The following is a 27351-nucleotide window of genomic DNA, read 5'->3' as shown; positions in this document are numbered from 1 at the left end:
CGCCCCATGCTTGAACATCACCCTGCCTAGGCCCTGCCCCGAAGGTCTTTTCTGGCTGCATGTGTCGTGAGCCTAGCCCCCGCCTCCCACTCAAACATCACCCCGGCTGTCCTTTTAAAGAGCAAAGAATTTTAAAAACTAGGATCTTTATTTGGTAGCAAGGCTGAACAATTGGTGGGCTTCACTATAAGATGCCAAGGCACCTGGCTACTTCACTGGAGAACACCAGTGAATTTGTCGGTCTTTCTCTTAAGCTGGCCAATTACGCAGAGAAGACACCTCCGATTTCCGGCTTATCAGCATTGTGATAGTTTGAATAGAGGAAGTGGCAAGGGGGAGGGAGATACCATTCAGTACATAAGATTTTTACTTCATCTTACTTCCACCCTCAGCTATGCGAGGTATTGAGATGCCCAAGAACAAAATCTCTCTTGTTTAGCCTAGAGTTTGTAGAGAATAAATCCACAGTCTTCTGAAAAGGAGGGATAGCAGCAGTGTGTTCCTCTTTTAAGGAAAAAGGATCTGCTTCTCAGATTTTTAACCAATCCATTTTAGGCTAACCCAGTGAACCAGGACCCATAAGGGGTCCAGGACCCAACTCTTGAGCCTAGACGTAAGTCTTCTGTTTTGTTGGCTTCCTTCCCTCACCCCACACCCCAAGGTTTTGGAGTCATCCATTCTACTATGACAGTTAACAAGGACAGATGCAGGTTTTCTTGGAGCTGAAACTTAGACAACTTGGGGGTCCTCTTCAAGAAAAAGAATAACAAATCAGGAGAGGGGGAAGATGGTGGAAGAGTAAGATGCGGAGATCACCTTCCTCCCCACAAATACATCAGAAATATATCTGCACGTGGAACAACTCCTACAGAACACCTACTGAACGCTGGCAGAAGACCTCAGACCTCCCAAAAGACAAGAAACTCCCCACGTACCTGGGTAGGGCAAAAGAAAAAAGAATAAACAGAGACAATAGAATAGGGACGGGACCTGCACCAGTGGTAGGGAGCTGTGAAGGAGGAAAGGTTTCCACAAACTAGAAGCCCCTTCGTGGGCAGAGACTGCGGGTGGCAGGGTGGGGGTGCTTCGGAGCCATGGGGGAGAGCGCAGCAACAGGGGTGCAGAGGGCAGAGTGGAGAGATTTCCGCACAGAGGATTGGTGCCGACCAGCAGTCACCAGCCCCAGAGGCTGGTCTGCTCACCTGCTGGGGCGGGCGGGGCTGGGAGCTGAGGCTCAGGCTTTGGTCTGAGCGCGGGGAGAGGACTGGTGGTGTGAACACAGCCTAAAGGGGTTAGTGCACCAAGACTAGCCAGGAAGGAGTCCAGGAAATGTCTGGACCTGCCGAAGAGGCAAGAGACTTTTTCTTCCCTCTTTGTTTCCCGGTGCGCGAGGAGAGGGGATTAAGAGCGCTGCTTAAAGGAGCTCCAGAGACGGGCTCCAGCCACGGCTATCAGAGCTGACCCCAGAGACAGTCATGAGACGCTAAGGCTGCTGTTGCCGCCACCAAGAAGCCTGTATGCAAGCTCAGGTCATTCTTCACACCTCCCTTCCGGGGAGCCTGTGCAGCCCGCTACTGCCACGGTCCAGGGATCCAAGAACAACTTCCCCAGAAGAATGCACGGCGCGCCCCAGGCTGGAGCAACGTCACGCCGGCCTCTGCCGCCACAGGCTCGCTCCCCACTCCGTACCCCTCCCTCCCCCAGGGCTGAGTGAGCCAGAGCCCCCGAATCAGCAGTTCCTTTAACCCTGTCCTGTATGAGTGAAGAACAGACACCCTCCGGTGACCTACACGCAGAGGCGGGGCCAAACCCAAAGCTGAACCCCGGGAGCTGTGCGAACAAAGAAGAGAAAGGGAAATCTCTCCCAGCAGCCTCAGGAGAAGCGGATTAAATCTCCACAATTACCCTGCATCTGTGAAATACCTGAATAGACAACGAATCATCCCAAATTGAGGAGGTGGACACTGAGAGCAACATTTATGATTTTTTCCCCTTTTTCAATTTTTGTGAGTGCATATGTGTAGGCTTCTGTGTGAGATTTTGTCTGTATAGCTTTGCTTTCACCATCTGTCCTAGGGTTCTATCTGTCCATGTTTGTTATCTTTTTTACTTTTTAAATAATTATTTTTCTTAATAATTTTTTTATTTTAATAACTTTATTTTATTTTACCTTACTTTATGTTATTTTCTTTTATCCCCTTCCTCCTTCCCTTCCTTCCTTCTTTCCTTCCTCCCTCCCTCCCTTCTTTCCTTTTCCTCCTTTTCTTCCTTTCTTTCTACTTTTTCTCCCTTTTATTCTGAGCCACGTGGATGAAAGGCTCTTGGTGCTGCAGCCTGGAGTCAATGCTGTGCCTCTGAGGTGGGAGAGCCAACTTCAGGACACTGATCCACAAAAGACCTCCCAGCTCCACGTAATATCAAACGGTGAAAATCTCCCAGAGATCTCCATCTCAACACCAGCACCCAGCTTCACTCAACGACCAGCAAGCTACAGTGCTGGACATCCTATACCAAACAACTGGCAAGACAGGAACACAACCCCACCCATTAGCAGAGAGGCTGTCTAAAATCATAATAAGTCCACAGACACCCCAAAACACACCACCAGATGTGGACCTGCCCACCAGAAAGAAAAGATCCAGCCTCATCCACCAGAACACAGGCACTAGTGCCCTCCACCAGGAAACCTACACAACCCACTGAACCAACTTTAGCCACTGGGGACAGACACCAAAAGCAACGGGACTCCGAACCTGCAGCCTGCAAAAAGGAGACCCCAAACACAGTAAGATAAGCAAAATGAGAAGATAGAAAAACACACAGCTGATGAAGGAGCAAGATAAAAACCCACCAGACCTAACAAATGAAGAGGAAATAGGCAGTCTTCCTGAAAAAGAATTCAGAATAATGACAGTAAACATGATCCAAAATCTTAGAAACAGAATACAGAAAATGCAAGAAACATTTAAAAAGGACCTAGGGGCTTCCCTGGTGGCGCAGTGGTTGAGAGTCCGCCTGCCGATGCAGGGGACGCGGGTTCGTGCCCCGGTCCGGGAAGATCCCACATGCCGCTGAGCGGCTGGGCCCGTGGGCCATGGCCGCTGAGCCTGTGCATCCGGAGCCTGTGCTCCGCAATGGGAGAGGCCACAACAGTGAGAGGCCCGCGTACCGAAGAAAAAAAAAAAAAAAAAAGGACCTAGAAGAACTAAAGACGAAACAAGCAATGATGAACACAATAAATGAAATTAAAAATTCTCTAGGGCTTCCCTGGTGGCGCAGTGGTTGAGAGTCCACCTGGCGATGCAGGGGACGTGGGTTTTTGTCCCGGTCCGAGAGGATCCCACATGCTGTGGAACGGCTGGGCCCGTGAGCCATGGCCGCTGGGCCCGCGCGTCCGGAGCCTGTGCTCTGCAGTGGGAAAAGCCACAGCAGTGAGAGGCCCGCATACCGCAAAAAAATCAAAACAAAACAAAAAGAAAACTCTAGAAGGGATCAATAGCAGAATAACTGAGGCAGAAGAACGGACAAGTGACCTGGACGATAAAGTAGTGGAAATAACTACTGCAGAGTAGATTAAAGAAAAAAGAATAAAAGGAACTGAGGACAGTCTCAGAGACCTCTGGGACAACATTAAACGCACCAACATTCGAATTATAGGGGTCCCAGAAGAAGAAGAGAAAAAAAAGGGACTGAGGAAATATTTCAAGAGATTATAGTTGAAAACTTCCCTAATATGGGAAAGGAAATAGTTAATCAAGTCCAGGAAGCACAGAGAGTCCCATACAGGATAAATCCAAGGAGAAACATGCCAAGACACATATTAATCAAACTGTCAAAGGTTAAATACAAAGAAAACATATTAAAAGCAGCAAGGGAAAAATAACACACAAGGGAATCCCCATAAGGTTAACAGCTGATCTTTCAGCAGAAACTCTGCAAGCCAGAAGGGAGTAGCAGGACATATTTAAAGTGATGAAGGAGTAAAACCTACAACCAAGATTACTCTACCCAGCAAGGATCTCATTCAGATTTGATGGAGAAATTAAAACCTTTACAGACAAGCAAAAGCTGAGAGAGTTCAGCACCACCAAACCAGCTTTAAAACAAATGCTAAAGGATCTTCTCTAGGCAAGAAACACAAGAGAAGGAAAAGACCTACAATAACAAACCCAAAACAATTAAGAAAATGAGAATAGGGATGTACATATTGATAATTACCTTAAATGTAAATGGATTAAATGCTCCCACCAAAAGACACAGATGGGCTGAATGGATACAAAAACAAGACCCATATATATGCTGTATACAAGAGACTGACTTCAGGCCTAGAGACACATACAGACTGAAAGTGAGGGGATGGAAAAAGATATTCCATGCAAATTGAAAACAAAAGAATGCCAGAGTAGCAATTCACATATCAGACAAAATAGACTTTAAAATAAAGACTATTAGAAGAGACAAAGAAGGACACTAAATAATACTCAACGGATCGATCGAAGAAGATATAACAATTGTAAATATTTATGCACCCAACATAGGAGCACCTCAATACATAAGGCAAAAACTAACAGCCATAAAAGGGCGAACTGCGGTTTCCCTGGTGACGCAGTTGTTGAGAGTGTGCCTGCTGATGCAGGCGACACAGGTTCATGCCCCGGTCCAGGAAGATCCCACATGCCGTGGAGCGTCTAGGCCTGTGAGCCATGGCCACTGAGCCTGCGTGTCCGGAGTCTGTGCTTCACAACAGGAGAGGCCACAACAGTGAGAGGCCCGCATACTGAAAAAAAAAAAAAAATCTTCCAACAAACAGACGCCCAGGACCAGATGTCTTCACAGGTGAATTCTTTCAAACATTTAGAGAGGAGCTAACACCTATCCTTCTCAAACTCTTCCAAAATATAGCAGAGGGAGGAACACTCTCAATCTCATTCTACATGGCCACCATCACCCTGATACCAAAACCAGACAAGGATGTCACAAAGAAAGAAAACTAGAGGTCAATATCTCTGATGAACATAGATGCAAAAATCCTCAAAAAATACTAGCAAACAGAATCCAATAGCACATTAAATGGATCACACACCATGATCAAGTGGGGTTTATTCCAGGAATGCAAGGATTCTTCAATATACACAAATCAATCAATGTGAGATACCATGTTAACAAATTGCAGGAGAAAAACCATATGGTCTTTCTCAATAGATGCAGAGAAAGCTTTCGAGAAAATTCAACACCCATTTATGATAAAAACCCTGCAGAAAGTAGGCACAGAGGGAACTTTCCTCAACATAATAGAGGCCATATATGACAAACCCACAGCCAACATAGTCATCATTGGTGAGAAACTGAAAGCATTTCCACTAAGATCAGGAACAAGACAAGGTTGCCCACTCTCATTACTCTTATTCAACGTAGTTTTGGAAGTTTTAGCCACAGCAAAAAGAGAAGAAAAGGAAATAAAAGGAATCCAAATCGGAAAAGAATAAGTAAAGCTGTCACTGTTTGCAGATGACATGATACTATACATAGAGAATCCTAAAGATGCTACCAGAAAACTACTAGAGCTAATCAATGAATTCAGTAAAGTAGCAGGATACAAAATTAATGCACAGAAATCTCTTGCATTCCTATACACTAATGATGAAAAATCTGAAAGTGAAATCAAGAAAACACTCCCATTTACCATTGCAACAAATAGAATAAAATATCTAGGAATAAACCTATCTAAGGAGACAAAAGACCTGTATGCAGAAAATTATAAGACACTGATGAAAGAAATTAAAGATGATACAAATAGATGGAGAGATATACCATGTTCTTGGATTGCCAGATTCAACATTGTGAAATTGACTCTACAACTCAAAGCAATCTACAGATTGAATGCAATCCCTATCAAACTACCACGGGCATTTTTCACAGAACTAGAACAAAAAATTTCACAACTTGTATGGAAACACAAGACCCCAAATAGCCAAAGCAATCTTGAGAACGAAAAAAGGAGCTGGAGGAATTCAGGCTCCCTGACTTCAGACTATACTACAAAGCTACAGTAATCAAGACAGTATGGTACAGGCACAAAAACAGAAAGATAGATCAGTGGAACAGGATAGAAAGCCCAGAGATAAACCCACGCACATATGGTCACCTTGTCTTTGATAAAGGAGGCAGGAATGTACAGTGGAGAAAGGACAGCCTCTTCATAAGTGGTGCTGGGAAAACTGGATAGGTACATGTAAAAGTATGAGATTAGATCAGTCCCTAACACCATACACAAAAATAAGCTCAAAATGGATTAAAGACCTAAATGTAAGGCCAGAAACTATCAAACTCTTAGAGGAAAACATAGGCAGAACACTCTATGACATAAATCACAGCAAGATCCTTTTTGACCCATCTCCTATAGAAATGGAAATAAAAACAAAAATAAACAAATGGGACCTAATGAAACTTCAAAGCTTTTGCACAGCAAAGGAAACCATAAACAAGACCAAAAGACAACCCTCAGAATTGGAGAAAATATTTGCAAATGAAGCAACTGACAAAGGATTCATCTCCAAAACTTATAAGCAGCTCATGCAGCTCAATAACAAAAAAACAAACAACCCAATCCAAAAATGGGCAGAAGACCTAAATAGACATTTCTACAAAGAACATATACAGACTGCCAACAAACACATGAAAGAATGCTCAACATCATTAATCATTAGAGAAATGCAAATCAAAACTACAATGAGATATCATCTCACACCAGTCAGAATGGCCATCATCAAAAAGTCTACAAACAATAAATGCTGGAGAGGGTGTGGAGAAAAGGGAACACTCTTGCACTGCTGGTGGAAATGTGAATTGGTACAGCCACTATGGAGAACAGTATGGAAGTTCCTTAAGAACTACAAATAGAACTACCATATGACCCAGCAATCCCACTGCTGAGCATATACCCTGAGAGAACCATAATTCAAGAAGAGTCATGTACCAAAATGTTCATTGCAGCTCTATTTACAATAGCCAGGAGATGGAAACAACCTAAGTGTCCATCATCGGATGAATGGATACACAAGATGTGGCACATATATACAATGGAATATTACTCAGCCATAAAAAGAAATGAAATTGAGCTATTTGTAATGAGGTGGATGGACCTAGAGTCTGTCATACAGAATGAACTAAGTCAGAAAGACAAAGACAAGTACCGTATGCTAACCCATATATATGGAATTAAATAAAAAATGTCATGAAGAACCTAGGGGTAAGACAGGAATAAAGACACAGACCTACTAGAGAATGGACTTGAGGATATGGGGAGGGGGAAGGGTATTCTGTGACTAAGTGAAAGAGTGCCATGGACATATATACACTACCAAACGTAAAACAGATAGCTAGTGGGAAGCAGCCACATAGCACAGGTAGATCAGCTCAGTGCTTTGTGACCACGTAGAGGGGTGGGATAGGGAGGGTGGGAGACACAAGAGGGAAGAAATATGGGAACATATGTACATGTTTAACTGTTTCACTTTGTTATAAAGCAGAAACTAACACACCATTGTAAAGCAATTATACTCCAATAAAGATGTATTAAAAAAAAAGAATAACAAATCAGGCATTTTTAAAAATCACAAGTTAATACTACCATGGCTAACACAAAGTATACACAGAAACACTGCAAATCACAAATATAGCACCAAACCCAGACTAAATGTATCCCCAACTCAACGTTTTCTTAGTGTAATCCCAAAATGCCTGCAGCCACTACAAACCCACCCAAAAGAGAGCAAGTTAGAGTGGAAAGAAAAAGGAATCTAAATTAACAGCCAATTGACAAATAACACTAAATATTTTCTGGAAGAATGTACATAAAACAATATCCCAGAAAATTCTGAGAAAATATAGTAATGAAAGGACATAAATCCAACCATAGATTAAAATGTACTATGAAACTGTCATGATTAAAACAGTTTGGTACTATTTTACATACTGGAGTTAATTTATGAGAAATTACATTGAGGCAACTAGCTAAAGCTTTGGAAGAAAAGAAAAAACCTTAATAGCCCCTAATTCCTTATATAATCAATATAAATAAATAAATAAATAAAAATAAAATAAATTAACGGCAAATTATTAAAATATCTTACTTGCAAATTGCATAAAAATTGTAACTAACGGGGCTTCCCTGGTGGCGCAGTGGTTGAGAGTCCGCCTGCCGATGCAGGGGACGCAGGTTCGTGCCCCGGTCTGGGAGGATCCCACATGCCACGGAGCGGCTGGGCCCGTGAGCCATGGCTGCTGAGCCTGCGCGTCCGGAGCCTGTGCTCCGCAGCGGGAGAGGCCACAACAGTGAGAGGCCCGCGTACAGCAAAAAAAAAAAAAAAAAAAAAATTGTAACTAACTATGAGAAGACACTACTAGGTTCCTTCCCCAGAGTTTGGTAAAGGCTTGGCTAGTGAGCAGTACTGAAATTTAAGCTTCATTAGCTTAACGGACAAAATCTGCATAATCCATCTGCTTTTCTCTTTCCAACATTTTGTTGAAACCATCAGACTGCTATTACCTTCTCCCTATTCCTCATTCTTCTGGCATTATACTTGTTTTATGCCTGTACTGTTATTTTAGTGACGTTTCCAAAGGAGAAAGAAGTAGACTCATCTTTACTTCATGTTTAACTACAACTCTTCATTTTATACTCAACCTTTTGGCATCAATTCCACTTAAATCAATAATATGTAGTTTATATCATTAAACTACTGACTTAATTTCATTATAGCTATTGCTTACATCTTGTGTTTTTAAAGTATAACAGATATCCACAAATGTAAAAGCAGTTAAGGCCTAAGAAGATGAACAGAAAGAACAGAATAGTAGCTGGAAAAAGGTAACTTACTGATCTATATATAACATTAGGAGTAATCAAGTTTCCAAATTTATATTGTGACCCCTCTTGAACCAAAAGCAATTACAAGGTAAAAATAAAAAACAGTTTCAACCATAAGCTTAGTGGGAAAACTGTACTTAGTTAAGGCAGTGTGCTCACTTAATCATATGCTAGATTTGATTAAACAAGTTCTGACATGTAAATTAACTTTTCTGGAGTTCAATACCTTTGACTTGAATTCCAAGCTTTTTGAGGGCCTCTTCAACAGACTGACTTTCTCGTTTTCTCATAAAGCCATTATCAATGTGCACAGCAATGACTTGCTCTTGGTTCAAAGCACGATTCAACAAAGCTGTACAAACTGTTGAGTCTACTCCACCACTGAGCAAAACCTACAGGGTGAAATGAAAAGTCAACTGAGTAGAATAAGGAAAAAGAAGCTAAGTTATCAGCTTAAATCACTACCTAAAAACACTGTTTGGGGAATTCCCTGGCGGTCCAGTGGTAAGGACTCCATGCTTACTGCCAAGGACCCAGGTTCAATCCCTGGTCGGGGAACTAAAATTCCACAAGCTGTGGAGCACAGCCAAAAAAAACAAAACAACAAAACAAAAACAAAAAACCACTGTCTGTACGAAAGGTATGTATGGTAACTGAAAGAACACACTGAAACAGTGCAACTCAAAAGCACATGATCACCCAGTCAAAATTTAAGGGCTATGCTGAGTAAGCTAACTCTGAGTTCTAATATCACTGACATAAATTTATAGACTTTCAAATATAAATTGCTTACCAAAACTTTTGATGTGCCGACTCTCTCTTTGATCTCTCGAATGCACTCAAGTTCTCTGTTCTGCACAGTGAAGGTCCCACTGCACCCAGCTATGTCGAAGAGGAAATTTTTCAGTATTACTTTCCCATTTTCTGTAAGGCCAACTTCAGGGTGGAACTGGGCTCCATATAATTTTTTAGATTCATTTGCTATACCTTTATAGGGAAAATAATCATAAATTAAAATTTTTTCCTATTGAACAGACTCAACCAGAACCCACAGTAATTTCTCACAATTTCTTCCTCCATAAACGTGGAAACTGATACAAATTAGTGGATTTTTAGCTATGGGGGGGGAAATACAAATAAAAACTACATTGCCATGGTACAGCTTTATAAAGGTCTTTCCTTATACAGCAATTAATGAACTACATGACCTTGAAATAAGTCCTACAGAGATAATTCACAGTACCCTCAGTTCTCTACCTAGGTTACTGCAATTGTCTTATCTATTTAATGCAGTGATAACTCGATTTTAGATCTCAGTCCCATATGCCTTCACATGCAATGTGCAGGTACCAATTTTCTATATTAGAAAATCCTCATACATTAAACCCATCAGAATATTCTAAATGTTTCTTTCTTGGGTACTATTAACCAAATATAATTTTATTGACTTGATTAATGTGTTTCTGATACTTTATTATCTATAAAGCAGCAGATATTGGGCTAAATGTTTTACATAGACATGTACTACCCCATATCTATGGCTCTGAGATATTATTCCAGGGTTTCAACATCTGACAATCAGTGTTATATATCACATTAACAAAATGAGGGATAAAAATAATATGGTCATCTCAATAGATACAAAAAAAGCAAAAGATAAAATTCAACATCATACATGATAAAAACTCTCAACAAACTGGTAGAGAAGGAACGTACCTCAACATAATAAAGGTCATATACAACAAGTCCACAATTAACATACTCAGTGGTGAAAAGCTTTTCCTCTAAGATCAGGAACAAAACAAGAATTCAACAAAGTATTGGACATCCTAGCCAGACCAGTCAGGCTAGAAAAAAGAAATAAAATCATCCAAATTGAAAACGAAGAAGTAAAACTGTCTCTGCAGATGCCACAACACTGTCTCTAGGAAACCCTAGAGATTCTAACAAAATGCTGTTAGAAATAATAAATTATTTCAGCAAGCTTGCAGAAAAGAAAACCAACCTACAGAAATCAATTGTGTGTGTACTAACAACTGTCAGCAGGAAAAATTAAGAAAACATTGCCATCAACAAAATCAAAAAGAATAAAACACTTAGGAATAAATTTAACCAAAAAGGTCAAAGATCTGTACACTGAACATTGTAAGACCTTGATGAAAGAAACTGAGGAAGGAACAAATAAAAAGATATTCCATGTTCATAGATTAGAGGAATTACTACTATTAAAATGTCAATTCTCACCAAAGTAATCTACAGATTCAATTCAATCTCTATCAAAAGTGGCAAAGTATAAAAGTGGTGACCTAGGGACTGGGGGATGAGGGGAATAGGGAGAGGTTGGTTAAAGAGTACAAATTCTTGGGTTTAAGATGAATAAGGTCTGAGGATCTAATGTATAATATGGTGACTATAGCTGATAGCAAATTTCAGTGATCCAATACAGTGTTAAGAGAGTAGAAATTAAATGTTCTCACCAAAAAAAAGTAAATACAGTTGACCCTTGAACAATCCAAGGCTTAGGGTTATCTATCCTTTGTGCAGTCAAAAATCTACATATAACTTTACAGTCAGCCCTCTGGATCTGCAATTCCACATCCACAGTTTCAACCAACCACACATCACATAGTACTGAAGGAAATATTTAGCAAAAAAAAATCCACATATAAGTTGACCCACACAGTTCAAAACCGTGTTTTTCAAGGATCAACTGTATGTGAGCCGATGGATGGGTTAATTAACTCAGAGGGGAAAAAACCTTACACAATGTATATCAAATCATCACACTGTACCCTTTAAATATTTTACAGTTTTGTCAAATATATCTCAATAAAGCTGGAAAACTTAAATTTTAAAAAAAGTTGGAAGAAAAAAACCCACCACCCTAAAATTCTGTGTCCTGAGAAACTACCCTTCAAAAATGCAAGAAAAATAAAAAACTTTCTCAAATGAACAAAAATTGAGGCCATTTGTTGCCAGGAGACTACCTTGCAAGAAATATTAAAAGAAGTTCTTTAGGAAGATTGGTTCAAGATTGTGGAGCAGGGCTTCCCTGGTGGTGCAGTGGTTGAGAGTCCGCCTGCCGATGCAGGGGACGTGGGTTCGTGCCCTGGCCCAGGAAGACCCCACATGCCACAGAGTGGCTGGCCCCGTGAGCCATAGCCACTGAGCCTGCGCATCCAGAGCCTGTGCTCCGCAACGGGAGAGGTCACAACAGTGAGAGGCCCGCGTACCGCAAAAACAAAACAAAACAAAACAAACAAACAAAAAAGATGGTGGAGCAGAAGGATGTGCACTCACTCCCTCTTGCAAGAGCACTGGAATCACAACTAACTGCTGAACAATAATTGACAGGAAGACACTGGAACTCACCAAAAAAGATACCCCACATCCAAAGAAAAAGGAGAAGCCACAATGAGATGGTAGGAGGGGCGCAATCACAATAAAATCAAATCCCGTAACTGCAAGGTGGGTGACTCACAAACTGGAGGACAATTACACTACAGAAGTCCACCCACTGGAGTGAAGGTTCTGAGCCCCACGTCAGGCTTCCCAACCTGGGGGTATGGCAATGGGAGGAGGAATTCCTAGAGAATCAGACATTGAAGGCTAGCGTGATTTGACTGCAGGACTTTGACAGGACTGGAAGAAACAAGAGACTCCACTCTTGGAGGGCACACATTAAGTAGTGTGCACGTCGGGACCCAGGGGAAGGAGCAGTGACCCACAGGAGACTGAACCAGACCTACCTGCTAGTGTTGGAAGGTCTCCTGCAGAGGTGGGGGGTGGCTGTGGCTCACCATAGGCACAAGGACACTGACAACAGAAGCTCTGGGAAGTATTCCTTGGCTTGAGCCCTCCCAGAGTCTGCCATTAGCCCCACCAAAGAGCCAGGAAGGCTCCAGTGCTCAGTCAACTCAGGCCAAAAAACCAACAGGGAGGGAACTCACCCCCATTCATCAGCAGACAAGCAGATTACAGTTTTACTGAGCTATGCCCACCAGAGCAATACAGAGCTCTACCCATCACCAGGGCATCCCATCAAGAAGCTTGCACAAGACACTTAGACAGCCTCATCCACCAAAGGGCAGACAGCAGAAGCAAGAAGATCTACAATTCTGCAGCCTGTGGAAGGAAAACCACATTCACAGAAAGATAGATTGGATGAAAAGGCAAATGACTTTGTACCAGATGAAGGAACAACATAAAACCCCAGAAAAACAACTAAATGGAGACAGGCAACCTTCCAGAAGAGGAATTCAGAATAATGATAGTGAAGATGATCCAGGACCTCGGAAAATGAATGGAGGCAAAGATCGAGAAGATCCAAAAATGTTTAACTAAGACCTAGAAGAATTAAAGAACAAACACCTAGAAGAATTAACGAACAAAGAAACAGATATGAACAATACAATAACTGAAATGAAAAATACACGAGAAGGAAACAACAGCAGAATAACTGAGGTCGAAGAATGGATAAGTGACCTGGAAGAGAGAATGGTGGAATTCACTGCCGCAGAACAGAATAAAGAAAAAAGAATGAAAAGAAATGAAGACAGCCTAAGAGACCTCTGGAACAACATTAAACACAAAAACATTTGCATTACAGGGGTCCCAGAAGGAGAACAGAGAGAGAAAGGACCCAAGAAAATATTTGAAGAGATTATACTTGAAAACTTCCCTAACATGGGAAAGGAAATAGCCATCCAAATCCAGGAAGAGCACAGAGTCCCAGGCAGGATAAACCCAAGGAGAAACAAGCCAAGACACATAATCAATTTGAGAAAAATTAAAGACAAAGAAAAATTATTGAAAGCAACAAGGGAAAAAGAACATACGAGGGAACTCCCATAAGGTTAAGAGCTGATTTCTCAGCAGAAACTCTACAAGCCAGAAGGGAGTAGCAGGACATGTTTAAAGTGATGAAAGGGAAGAACCTACAATCAAGATTACTCTAGCCAGCAAGGATCTCATTCAGATTCGACAGAGAAATCAAAAGGTAAGAGAATTCAGCACCACCAAAGCAGCTCTACAACAAATGCTAAAGGAACTTTCTCTAAGTGGAAAACATAAGAGAAGAAAAGGACCTATAAAAACAAACCCAAAACAATTAAGAAAATGTTAATAGGACCATACATATCGATAATTAACTTAAATGTGAATGGATTAAATGCTCCAACCAAAAGACACAGGCTCGCTGAATGGATACAAGAGCAAGACCCATATATATACTGTCTACAAGAGACTCACATCAGACCTACAGACACATACAGACTGAAAGTGAGGGGATAGAAAAAGATATTCCATGTAAATGGAAATCAAAAGAAAGCAGGAGTCGCAATACTTGTATCACATAAAACAAACTTTAAAATAAAGAATGTTACAAGAGACAAGGAAGGATGATCAAGGGGGGATCAATCCAAGAAGAAAATTTAACCATTATAAATCTATAGGCACCCAACATAGTAGCACCCCAATACGTAAGGTAACTGCTAACAGCTATAAAAGAAGAAATCCACAGTAACACAATAGTGGGGGACTTTAACAACTCACTTACACGAATAGACATATCATCCAGACAGAAAATTAATAAGGAAACACAAGCTTTAAATGACACAATAGACAAGACAGAGTTAATTGATATTTATAGGACATTCTATCCAAAACAGCAGATTACACTTTCTTCTCATTTGCACATGGAACATTCTCCAGGATATATCACATCTTGGGTCACAAATCGAGCCTTGGTAAATTTAAGAAAACTGAAATCATATCAATATCTTTTCCAAGCACAATGCTATGAGAGTAGAAATGAATTACAGGGGAAAAAAACAACATAAAAAACACAAACATGTGGAGACTAAACAATAAGTTACTAAATAACCAAGAGATCACTTAAGGAATCAAAGAGGAAGTACAAAAGTACCTAGAGACAAGTGACAACGAAAACACAATGATCCAAAACCTATGGGATGCAGCAAAAGCAGTGCTAAGAGGGAAGTTTATAGCAATACAATCCTATCTCAAGAAACAAGAAAGATCTCAAATAAACAATCTAACCTTACACCTAAAGGAACCAGAGAAAGAAGAACAAACAAAACCCAAAGTTCGTAGAAGGAAAGAAATCATCAAGATCAGAGTATAAATAAATGAAATAGAAACAAAGAAAACAATAGCAAGATCAGTAAAACTAAAAGCTGGTTCTTTAAGAAGATAAACAAAGTTGATAAACCATTGGCCAGATTCATCAAGGAAAAGAGGGAGAGGACTCAAATCAATAAAATTAGAAATGAAAATGGAGAAGTTACAACAGTCACTGCAGAAATACAAAGCATCCTAAAAGTCTACTACAAGCAATTCCATACCAATAAAATGGACAACCTGGAAGACATGGATATACCCTTCCAAGACTGAACCAGGAAGAAACAGAAAATATTAACAGACCAATCACAAGCACTGAAATTGAAACTGTGATTAAAAACCTTCCAGCAAAGAAGAGTCCAGGTCCAGATGGCTTCACAGGCGAATCCTATCAAACATTTAGAGAAGAGCTAACACCCATTCTTCTCAAAGTCTTCCAAAAAATTGCAGAGGAAGGAACAATCCCAAACTCATTCTATGAGGCCACCATCACCCTAATACAAAAACCAGACAAAGATACTACAAAAAAAGAAAATTACAGACCAATATCAATGATGAATACTGATGCAAAAATCCTCAACAAAATACTAGCAAACAGAATTCAACAAAACATTAAAAGGATAATACACCCATGATCAAGTGGGATTTATCCCAGGGATGCAAGGATTCTTCAATATATGCATATCAATCAATGTGATACACCATATTAACAAACTGAAGAATAAAAACCATATGATCATTTCAATAGACGCAGAAAAAGCTTTTGACAAAATTCAACACCCATATATGATAAAACTATCCAGAAAGTGGGCACAGAGGGAACCTACCTCAACAAAATAAAGGCCAAATATGACAAACCCACAGCAAACATCATTCTCAATGGTGAAAAAATGAAAGCATTTCCTCTAAGATCAGGAACACGAGAAGGATATCCACTCTCGCCACTATTATTCAACATAGTTTTGGAAGTCCTAGCCATGGCAATCAGAGAAGAAAAAGAAATAAAAGGAATACAAATTGGAAAAGAAGAAGTAAAACTGCCACTGTTTGCAAATAACACACTATACATAGAGAATCCTAGAGATGACAGCAGAAAACTAGTAGAGCTAATGAATGAATCTGGTAAAGTTGCAGGATGCAAAATTAATGCAGAGAAATCTCTTGCATTCCTATAAACTAACAACAAAAGATCAGAAAGAGAAATTAAGGAAACAATCCCATTCACCACTGCAACAAATAGAATAAAATACCTAGGAATAACCCTGCCTAAGGAGTTAAGAGACCTGTACTCTGAAAACTATAAGACACTGATGAAAGAAATCAAAGATGACACAAACACATGCAGAGATATACCATGTTCTTGGTATGGAAGAATCAATATTGTGAAAAGGACTGTACTACCCAAGGCAATCTACAGGTTCAATGCAATTCCTATCAAATTACCAGTGGCATTTTTTACAGAACTAGAACAATAAAACTTAAAATTTGGAGACACAAAAGACCCCGAATAGCCAAAGCAGTCTTAAGGGAAAAAAACAGAGCTGGAGAATCACAATCCCTGACTTCAGACTATACTACAAAGCTACAGTAATCAAGACAATATGGTACTGGCACAAAAACAGAAATATAGATCAACGGAACAGGATAGAAAACCCAGAGATAAACCCACACACATATGGTCACCTTATCTTTGATAAAGGAGGCAAGAATATACAATGGAGAAAAGACAGCCTCTTCAATAAGTGGTGCTGGGAAAACAGGACAGCTACATGTAAAAGAATGTAATTAGGGCTTCCCTGGTGGCTCAGTGGTTGAGTCTGCCTGCCGATGCAGGGGACATAGGTTCGTGCCCTGGTCCAGGCAGATCCCACATGCCGCAGAGCGGCTAGGCCTGTGAGCCATGGCCGCTGAGCCTGTGCGTCCAGAGCCTGTGCTCCGCAATGGGAGAGGCCACAACAGTGAGAGGCCCGCATATCAGGAAAAAAAAAAAAAAAAGAAAAAGAATGAAATTAGAACACTCCCTAACTCCATACACAAAAATAAACTCAAAATGGATTAGAGGCCTAAATGTAAGATGGGACACTATAAAAATCTTAGAGGAAAACATAAGAAGAACACTGTTTGACATAAATCACAGCAATGACTTTTTTGACCCACCTCCTAGAGTAATGGAAATAAAAACAAAAATAAACAAATGGGACCTAATGAAACTTAAAAGCTTTTGCACAACAAAGGAAACTATAAACAAGACAAAAAGACAATCTTCAGAATGGGAGAAAATATTTGCAAATGAATCAACGGACAAAGGATTAATCTCCAAAATATATAAACAGCTCATGCAGCTCAATAGTAAAAAAAACAAACAACCCAATTAAAAAATGGGCAGAAGACCTAAATAGACATTTCTCCAAAGAAGACATGCAGATGGCCAAGAGGCTCATGAAAAGCTGCTCAACACCACTAATTATTAGAGAAATGCAAATCAAAACTGCAGTGAGATATCACCTCACGCCAGTTAGAATGGGCATCAGAAAATTTACAAACAGCAACTGGTGGAGAGGGTGTGGAGATAAGGGATCCCTCTTGCACTGTTGGTAGGAATGTAAACTGATACAGCCACTATGGAGAACAGTATGGAGGTTCCTTAAAAAACTAAAAATAGAACTACTGTATGACCCAGCAATCCCACTACTGGCCACATACCCAGAGAAAACCATAATTCAAAAAGACACATGCACCCCAATGTTCATTGCAGCACTATTTACAATAGCCAGGTCATGGAAGCAACCTAAATACCTATCGACAGACAAATGGATAAAGAAGATGTGGTACATATATACAATGGAACACTCAGCCATAAAAAGGAATGAAATTGGGTCATTTGTAGAGATGTGGATGGATGTAGAGACTGTCATACAGAGTGAAGTCAGAAAGAGAAAAACAAGTATTGTATAATAATGTATATATGTGCAACCTAGAAAAATGGTACCAAGGAATTGGTTTGCATGGCAGAAATAAAGACACAGATGTGGGCTTCCCTGGTGGCGCAGTGGTTGGGAGTCCGCCTGCCAGTGCAGGGGACGTGGGTTCGTGCCCCGGTCCAGGAGGGTCCCATGTGCCGCAGAGCAGCTGGGCCCGTGAGCCATGGCTGCTGGGCCTGCGTGTCCGGAGCCTGTGCTCCATGGCGGTGAGAGGCCTGAGTACCACAAAAAAACAAAACAACAAAAAAAAAAACATTAAAAAAGACACAGATGTAGAGAACCAACGTATTGACACCAAGGGGGGAAAGTGGTGGTGGGGGGGATGAATTGGGAGATTGGGATTGACAATGTATACACTAATATGCATAAAATAGATAACTAATAAGAACCTGCTGTATAAAAAAAATAAACAAAATAAAATTCAAAAACAAAGTTCTTTAGAGAGAAGGAAAATGATAAAGATCAGAAACTTGGATCTACATAAAAAAGAGCATCAGAGCAGGAGTAAAGGTAAAATTAAAATTTTCTTCTTCCTAATTGATGTAACAGATAACTGTATTCAGAATAATAGCAACAGTGATACAATTATGTATGCTTATAGATAGATATGCTTATTCATGCTTACTTATAAGTGAAATGAACTGACAGCAATGTACAAGGGATGAGAGGAAAGAATTAGGTTTATTTTGTTATTATAAGGTACACTACTTGTGAAGTGGTACAGTGTTATTTCAAAGAGAATTTGGGTTAGTTGTAAATGTATATTGTAAAATCTAGGGCAACTTTTTCTTAAAAAAGTAAAAAAAAGAAATAGAACTGATACGCAGAAAAGAGAAAATGGGATCACATAAAATGCTCAATTAAAACCACAAAAGGCAGAAAAAGAACAGAAGATAAAAATATGAACAAAGAACAAGGACAACAAATAAACAGTAACAGATATGGTAGATATTAATCCAACACTATCAATAATCACTTTAAACTCCAATAGTCTAAATGCATCAATTAAAAGACAGAGGTTGTCATAGTGGATCAAGAAGAAAACCTAACTATATATGTTGTCTACAAGAAATCCACTTTAAAGACACAGATCAAAAGTAAATGGATGGAGAATGATATATCATGATAACACTAATTATAAGATAGCATGAGTAGATACATTAATGTCAAACAGAGCAGACTTCAGCCAAGAAAAGTTATCAGGGTTAAAGAGGAGCATATATATAATGATAAAGGGGTTCATTCCTAAAGAAGACATAATAATCCTTAATGCATATGCACCTAACAGGAAAGCATCAAAATAGATGAGGTAAAAACTGATATAATTATAGGGAGAAATACATGAATCAACTACTGTAGTTAAGATACTTCAACATCCTTCTGTCAGAAATAGAGCCAATTACTGTAATCCATCACATCAATAGGCTAAAGAAGAAAAATTACATGATCATATCAATAGATGCAGAAAAAGCATATGAAATATATCCAAATGCCCATTCATGATTAAAACTCTCATGAGACTAGAAATAGAGGGAGACATCAATTTGATAAAGACTATCTTCTACAGCCTACAGCTAAGATCATACCTAACCATGAGAAACTCAAAACTTTCCCACTAAGATCAGGAACAAAGTAAGGATGTTCCCTCTCACCATTGCTTTTCAACATCATAATAAAAGTCCTAGCTAATGCCATAGGACAAGAAAAGGAAATAGAACTAATAAATGATTACAACAAAGTTGCCAGATACAAGGTTAACACACAAGAGTTCATTGCCTTCCTATATACTAGCAATAAACAAGTGGAATTTAAATTAAAAATACAATACAATTAACATTAGCACGTCCCCCCCCCCAATGAAATACTTTGGTATAAATCTAACAAAATATGTACAAGATCTATATGAGAACCAATCACTCCTAAGCACTTCTACCTCTACCACCCAGTTCCTTAGTCTCCTTTCCTGATTACTACCATAGATTTCTGGCTGGTCTCTGCTTCTACATTTAACGGTCTCTTTTCTCCTCACTGTAGCCAGGGTAATCCTAAAATCAGATTATGTCTCTCTCTCCTTTGTTCAAAACTCCACCTCACTATGAGTAAAGCCAACATTTTCACAGTGGCCTCAAAAGTCCTGGTGTTCTGGTTCCCAACAACCTCTCTGATCTCATCTTCTACCACACACTCCATGCTTACTCTGCTGTAACCATGTGGCTTCCTTGCTGTTCCTTAAACAAGGTCCCATCCCAGGAACTCTGTACTGCTATTTACTCTTTCCCTAAATATCCAAAAGGGTCAGCACTTACTTCCTCCATGTCTCATATCATCTAATAGGAACACCATCTCCATCTCTGAATACCCTATCTAAAACAGTAACAGTCCTAACCACACATTCCACAACACTCTTCTCTTCTATTTATTTTTTCAGTACATTTAAACATGTCCAACACCCGACTTATTTTGTATTTATCTGTGTTCTGTCTGTCCCACCTCTCCCCCATCTCCACCCTCACCAACTATAACATTAAACAGAGGTTTTGTCCATTCTGTTCACTGGCACCTAGAACTGTGCCCAGCACATGTGGGTACTCAGATATTTGTTGAATGAATTAAAATACATAAGCTCATCTACCACTATTGATCTCATATACGAAATAAAAACCCGTCAATATAAAAACCATTCCTGATAATTCCTATGCTAATACATTAATCTGTTAAGTAACTGCAGGTAGAGTACTCAATTCAATTTATCCATTACACATTTTTTTTCAACTTTTTAGGTGTAGCATATCAAACAAGAACTTTATTGATAACCTCACTTTTTGCTTTTGCAGATATCCAGGATTACCAGTGATTATTTACATTACAATTATTCAAGTAAGCAAGTAAAAGAAAAAAAAAATCACAAATTGCCAGAAAATTAACTCCTCTTCCTCAAAAAAACAGAGAACAAAAAATGGTTTAGAGCATGCGTTGGCAAACTTCCTACAAAGGGTTAGACAGTGTAAGCTTTAAGCTTGGTGGGACACATACATATAGGCCCTGTTGTTTATTATAACCCTTTAATAATGTAAAAATCATTCTTAGTTTCTAAACATACAAAAACAGGCTACAGGCTGGATTTGACCCACAGGTAATAGTCTGCCAACCCTAGTTCAGAGAAATGCCCTGAATGCTTAGTCTGGTGTTTCATAGCATCCAAGATACATGCCTATATATACCTAAGAAAAGCATAAAAAAAGGACAGTTATGAATACAGCATGCTGGAGAGGTAAATAGTTCTCAAATTTTTCCTGAGTTGTAATAGCTGTATTTTATATCTGGAAAACATAATAGAATAAATATTTTTAAAAGTATTTCAGAGCAAACTAGTAAGTGACTTCTAGATAATCCTTCTAATATTAAATATCCTTCATAAATTAATGGTTGACCCTATGACATTTATAATATCTTTAAAAAAATAAGAAACATCAAAAACAGTACTTCATATAGAAACATATGCTTATAGCCTTCTCAGATAAATTTTTTACAATGAAATCTGCAAAAGTTTTAGAATTTTTACCTGCCACAATATTCCCAGAACGTGCCACAACCTTGAATCCATCGGCTACTTTGTCTACACTATCTCCATGGGTAAGCAAAACAATTTCTTCCTTCTGAAGGCCCCTAATAAAAAATAAAATACACAAATAGCTTAATTATTAGAAATGATTAATGGATTCTTTTGCTTTTTTTCTAGCTTTATTGAGACATTATAACATATATAACATTATGTTAAGTTTAAGGTGTACAACGTGATGATTTCATATACATATATATTGTGAAATGATTACTATAGTAAAAGTTAGTTAACATATCTACCACCTCACACAGTTACCATTTTCTGTGTGTGGTGAGAGCATCTAAGATCCACTCTCAGGCTTCCCTGGTGGCGCAGTGGTGGAGAGTCCGCCTGCCAGTGCAGGGAGCACGGGTTTGTGCCCCGGTCCGGGAAGATCCCACGTGCTGCGGAGAGGCTGGGCCCGTGAGCCATGGCCGCTGAGCCTGCGCGTCCGGAGCCTGTGCTCCGCAACGGGAGAGGCCACAGCAGTGAGATGCCGGCGTACAGCAAAAAAAAAAAAAAAAAAAAAAAAACAGATCCACTCTCTTAGTGACTTTCAAATATACAATACGGTGTTGTTAACTGTAGTCATCATGCTGTACATAAGATTCCTAGAACTTATTCATCTTATAATTGGTAGTTTTTTGCTTTAGAAATACTAGCTTCTTCTGTGTGTAAATCAAGAAAAGAGAGAAAGTATGTAACAGTGCAACACTGCTAGAATTTAAACTTATTCTGTCCATTATAAAGCAAATAACAATAATAAATTTCAAAAAAAGACAATCCATAAAAATTGAAAACTGAAACAATATATAAAGTTATTTTTTTAACTTTTTATTTTATGTTGGAGTATAGTTGATTAACAATGTTATGTTAGTTTCAGGTGTACAACAAAGTGATTCAGTTATACATATACATGTATCTATTCTTTTTCAAATTCTTTTCCCAATTAGGTCGTTACATAATATTGAGCAGAGCTCCCTGTGCTATGCAGTAGGTCCTTGTTGGTTATCTATTTTAAATACAACAGGTGTACATGTCAGTCCCACACGCCCTGACTCTCCCCACCCCCAGGCCATCCCCCCACCACCGGTAACTGTAAGTTCGTTTTCTAAGTCTGTGAGTAAAAAATAAATAAATAAAGTTGGCAATATAACGTCCCCCACCACCACACACACACAATTTCAAGAGGCTATAAGATAATGATCTCAAAATTATATCTCTATTGGAATTTATCTTAAGGACAGAAGTAATTAATGGCATGGATTAAAACAGATGTAAGTAACATTTATCAAATGCAATTGTGTGGACTTTCTTTGGACCCTGATGCAAACAAATCAACCATAAAAAGATATTTTTTACATTATGAAAAAATCTGAACAAGGACTTGGTATTAAATAATATTAATAAATAAAAAATTTTAAATAAAGCAAGAAGATAAAGTACTTTAAAAGCAAAAGGATGGTTTGCAGTTGTTATTATTGTCATCACTATTACTTAGGATTAGTGTAGGTTGTAACTGAATACCAGGATTTTAGAACTATAAAGACAGAAAAACTTTAAATCTTAACCAGATCTTTACATTTAAAGCCTCCTGTGGTATCACCTTCTACCAGCAAGATTCCTGAAGTAGTTCTCAAGAGTAGTCACTTGAGATACAGATCAATGTAAGCAACACCTCTCCATTATGAAGTAGAACAAGCACTGGATTTCAAAAACGTATTTTGGCAATGAGCAGTTCATAAAATTATTTTGAGCAACTCTGGCTTTTTTTTATTAATATCCCTTTGAAAACAAGAATACTTGAATACAGATATACTTATTTTTGTTCTTTCTAGTATTAAAGAAAAGCCAGCCACAGCCAGTTCTGTGTAAAAACTGGGAAATCTCCATTTCAGATAAAAGTTCTTAACTTGAATTTTAAAATTTCTGATCTGTCCAATTTGGAGAACACTATTCATTAAGAATTAATTTAGGCACAACTCAATAGAGACTGTAAGAATATGTTAATAAACAAAACAAATCTATAAAAATAATTAGCACAGTTATAAGAAATGATAATAAAAACAACATGTGCACATTAACTGACATCAGCCAGCGTTTTACAGATTGAACGCAGTTAGGGAGAAATGTGATTTTTAAATAAAAATGAAATTTAGTTCAAAAAAAGTAAGTGAGTAACTCTATCAATAGTCCACTTAAATGTGCTATATCCAAAACATTGGAAAACCCCAAAAAAGAAAGCAAGTGACTAAAACTTAAGTTTTCTGGTCTTTCAGGAAGCTGAATGAAAACTCAGCTATTTTTTTTAGTAAAGCAGAAGATAAATGATTCTAGAAAGCCAATGAACAGCTCATTCACCAATCTTCAAATACATTAGAGCTGCTGTACCTAATCTATTATCACCTAGCAATAAAATAAATTAATACATTCACTGTATTAAAGACAGTACACCAAGTATAGTTAAGCTCAGATACAGTAGAGAAAGTGAGGAAGAGGGAAATAAAACACATATTTAGTAATGAGTCCAGCAATGGGTAGCTTGCTAAGTACCCAGAGCAAGAACATGGTAGAGGAAGAGGTATACAAATGCAGGACAGTTTAAAACATTATCCATCTGCCACGTCTGTCATACTAATGTTTAGAATCACACTCTACTAAAAGAGTGAAAAGGGAAAACTACAAATGCTGGCATCACAATATGCTGTCCCAAAGAGGGGTTCAAGACGGCACACGTGCTTTTATTAAATTATGTCATTAAGTGCTTTTCTTATCCCTAATTAGCATCACTGCGATCTGCTGCTGTCTTGACACTCAACTGGAAGACAAATATGACAATTAACACCTTTGGCCACTACTGTGGCCTTAATTTTGTCTAAGAATTACAGAATCTCCAATTTTAAAGAATAACATTCCCAGCTGTAAGTTAGTTAAGCTACTAACATTCTTATTGATCTAAAAATATCTTTAATACCTGAATAATGAGCATGTGTTATCCACACTAATACTGAAGACTCCATCTTCTCTAACACTTTTTTTGTGCACAGTACCTCCAAATACCTTATTCATCATCTGTTCAAGAGAAAATAAATTGATGTTAATATAAATCAAAAGAAAATTACTCAATTTCTTACATTAATAATTTATGTTTCTTATTTTTAGGATAGCTGTTATATTTGTGCCCCCCAAATAAAGGAAGTCTGATAACCGTAGATAACTTGGTGCTATTATATATAATTATAAAGTTCTTAAAAGGCATAGTTATAAAACAAAACTAAATTAATAAAAATTAACCTCAGGTCAAATTCCTAAACACTGGCAAATTTTCCATTTAGGGTACTTTAATTCATCTGTTAAAAATAGGGATTTCTTTGACACTTACATCTGTTTAATTTTAAAGCATTTTAAAAGGCACTTTGAGCTTAGAAAGTACCTAGGTTGGTATTAAAACCAGGCAGATATAAATTCCTCCAAACTGTAATCTTTGGCTCCAAAGGAATAGTCTGAAAGTCTGCAAAAGGCTGTCCTGTGGTGATGAGATAAGCAATAAAATCTGGTCTTTCAATTAAATTTATTTGTTCAAATCCCATACACCTACAGACTTTTAAGTGGTCTCTACATTCTGACCCTTCTTGTGTCAATCTTCTTATTTATCACTTACATATGTCCAAACACCCCCAACACCAGACACACACAAGATTTTTAGGAACATTAAATCTGCATCAATAAAATCACTAGAACCCATCTTGGTATGTCTGTTCCACAACAGGTGTCATAAGATACCTGCCACAACAGTATGTGATGCAGGTTGACCCAGCCCCCAACAGAAAAGTAGGCAGAGGGCAAAATAAATGTTCATTCTTGTGATGCACAACGGCATATTCTTCAAAACCATCAGCAAATGCTGCCCTCTACATTCTCCTCTTAGACATTCACAATTAACCTTCCTGCAATAAAGGTTTGAGTTAAGTCCAGCAGTTAAAAAAACCCCTGCTAACCCTTGTTTAACCCAGTATTTCCCAAACTAAAGACTCATAAGTAAAACACTTTCTGCAGCACCTTAACCAACACAGTTTAGGAAACACTGCTGCAGTCTAATCAGTCCCCTTGCCTCCAGTCTTGCCTATCTTCCAGCCTATATTCCAGAGATCTACGAATGTCAGCTACTAAAATATAAATATGATTCTGTTAGTCCATTATTAAATTCTTAATGGCTCTCTATCATCTACATCTGGGTTGGTAAATTTTTCCTGTAAAGGGCCAAAGAGTAAAGGGCAAAGCCTTTGCAGGTCCTACTGTGTCTGGAGCAACTGTTCAACTCTTGTCGTTAACACAAAAGCATCCACAGACAATACTTAAAGGACTGGATGTGGCGGTGTTCTAATAAACTTTATTTATGGGCACTGAAACTTGAATTTCATTTAATTTTCACATGTCACAAAATATAATTTTTTTTTTTTTTTTTTTTTGCGATACGCGGGCCTCTCACTGTTGTGGCCCCTCCCATTGCGGAGCACAGGCTCCGGACCTGCAGGCTCAGCGGCCATGGCTCACGGGCCCAGCCGCTCCGCGGCACGCGGGATCCTCCCGGACCGGGGCACGAACCCGCGTCCCCTGCATCGACAGGCGGACTCCCAACCACTGCGCCACCAGGGAAGCCCTATAATTTTTTTTAAATGTTTTTCAACTCCAACCATAAAAACCATTTTAAAATCATAAAAACCATTCTTAGCTTGCAAGTCATACAAAAACAGGCAGTGGGCCAGCTTTGGCAGCAGGCTATAGTTTGCTGACCCCTTGTCAACAGGATAAAGTCCAATATGGAACACAGACTTTGCAATACATTGCCCCGTCTAATTTCACCTCTCATCTTCCCTGTCATTCTCTACTCCAGCTATTCAAACTGGTGTGATTACCGAAGCTGACCGTGTCCTCTCCCCCCATGTCTTCAGGTCTCTTCACAGTCCCAGGGGCCTAACAAAGTATGTGGCCCAGAGCAGTCAGTCATTCAAATTTGCTGAACGAAAAATGAATGTTTTCCTCTATACCACTCAATGAACCTTGTGCACCTCTGCCTCCTCTAATTTGCAGTTCTTAATTAGAAGAGAGCTGAATGATCAAGATAACCAAAGCTGTTGGAACACTACACAATTTAAAAGTTCACAGAGTCTAAATTAAAGGCTTTTACAAAGCCAAAGTCTTGAAGTAAAATTTAAAGCTATGTCACCTATTCAGAAGGCTTTCATGCTTATTCTTGATTCCTGACTATATGCTACTTAAGGGTGAAAATACAAGGAGTTGAAAGACCAGCTAAGTGTGTGTGTGTGGGAGGAAGGAATAACTTTATGTAGAGTAAAACACTTTACTTTGTTAAAATTTTGTTTTAATATTCTATTTTGACTTAAGGAAATGGTTTTCAGTATGGATTCCTGATAACCTCAAGGTCCTAAATGCCTCAAAAAAAACCCCTGTAAGTCTACTAGGTCTACCACTCTAATTGGGTCAGCTTCCCTCTTATCTGTTTTATATGCCAAGGTTTTAAAATAAATCTTAGATTTGGGAGGGGGAAACGGAAGGAGATTCCACCAATAAAAACAATTTGACAAAACCTGTGGGAGTGTATAAAGAAGCCAAATGCTTGTAATAAAGATGTTTCTTTTAAAAAAAAATGAAATTATAGTGAAGAGAGAAGTCACAATCTAGAAGGTATATGCAAAATATATGATTGGCAAAAGTTTAGTATCCAGCATACATAAAAA

At 38.9% G+C, this 27351-nt stretch overlaps 1 protein-coding gene across 4 annotated transcripts in view; it reads right to left on the bottom strand.

The window, feature by feature from the left end:
- Positions 1-27351, bottom strand: part of GMPS (guanine monophosphate synthase) — a 102885-nt gene that overhangs the window by 28414 nt on the left and 47120 nt on the right. For all 4 annotated transcript variants that reach the window (XM_032631208.1, XM_032631209.1, XM_032631210.1 and 1 more), the window contains 4 exons: positions 24567-24664; positions 21554-21657; positions 9663-9856; positions 9096-9261 (listed from right to left, as the gene is read on the bottom strand). In XM_032631208.1, coding sequence (XP_032487099.1) covers positions 9096-9261; positions 9663-9856; positions 21554-21657; positions 24567-24664 — 562 coding nt within the window. The remainder of the gene's footprint in view (positions 1-9095; positions 9262-9662; positions 9857-21553; positions 21658-24566; positions 24665-27351) is intronic.

This window comes from Phocoena sinus, chromosome 4, assembly GCF_008692025.1.
Source record: "Phocoena sinus isolate mPhoSin1 chromosome 4, mPhoSin1.pri, whole genome shotgun sequence".
NCBI classification, from domain to species: domain Eukaryota; kingdom Metazoa; phylum Chordata; class Mammalia; order Artiodactyla; family Phocoenidae; genus Phocoena; species Phocoena sinus.
Note: the sequence above shows the minus strand (reverse complement) of the source record. Positions and strands in the feature narration are given on the sequence as shown.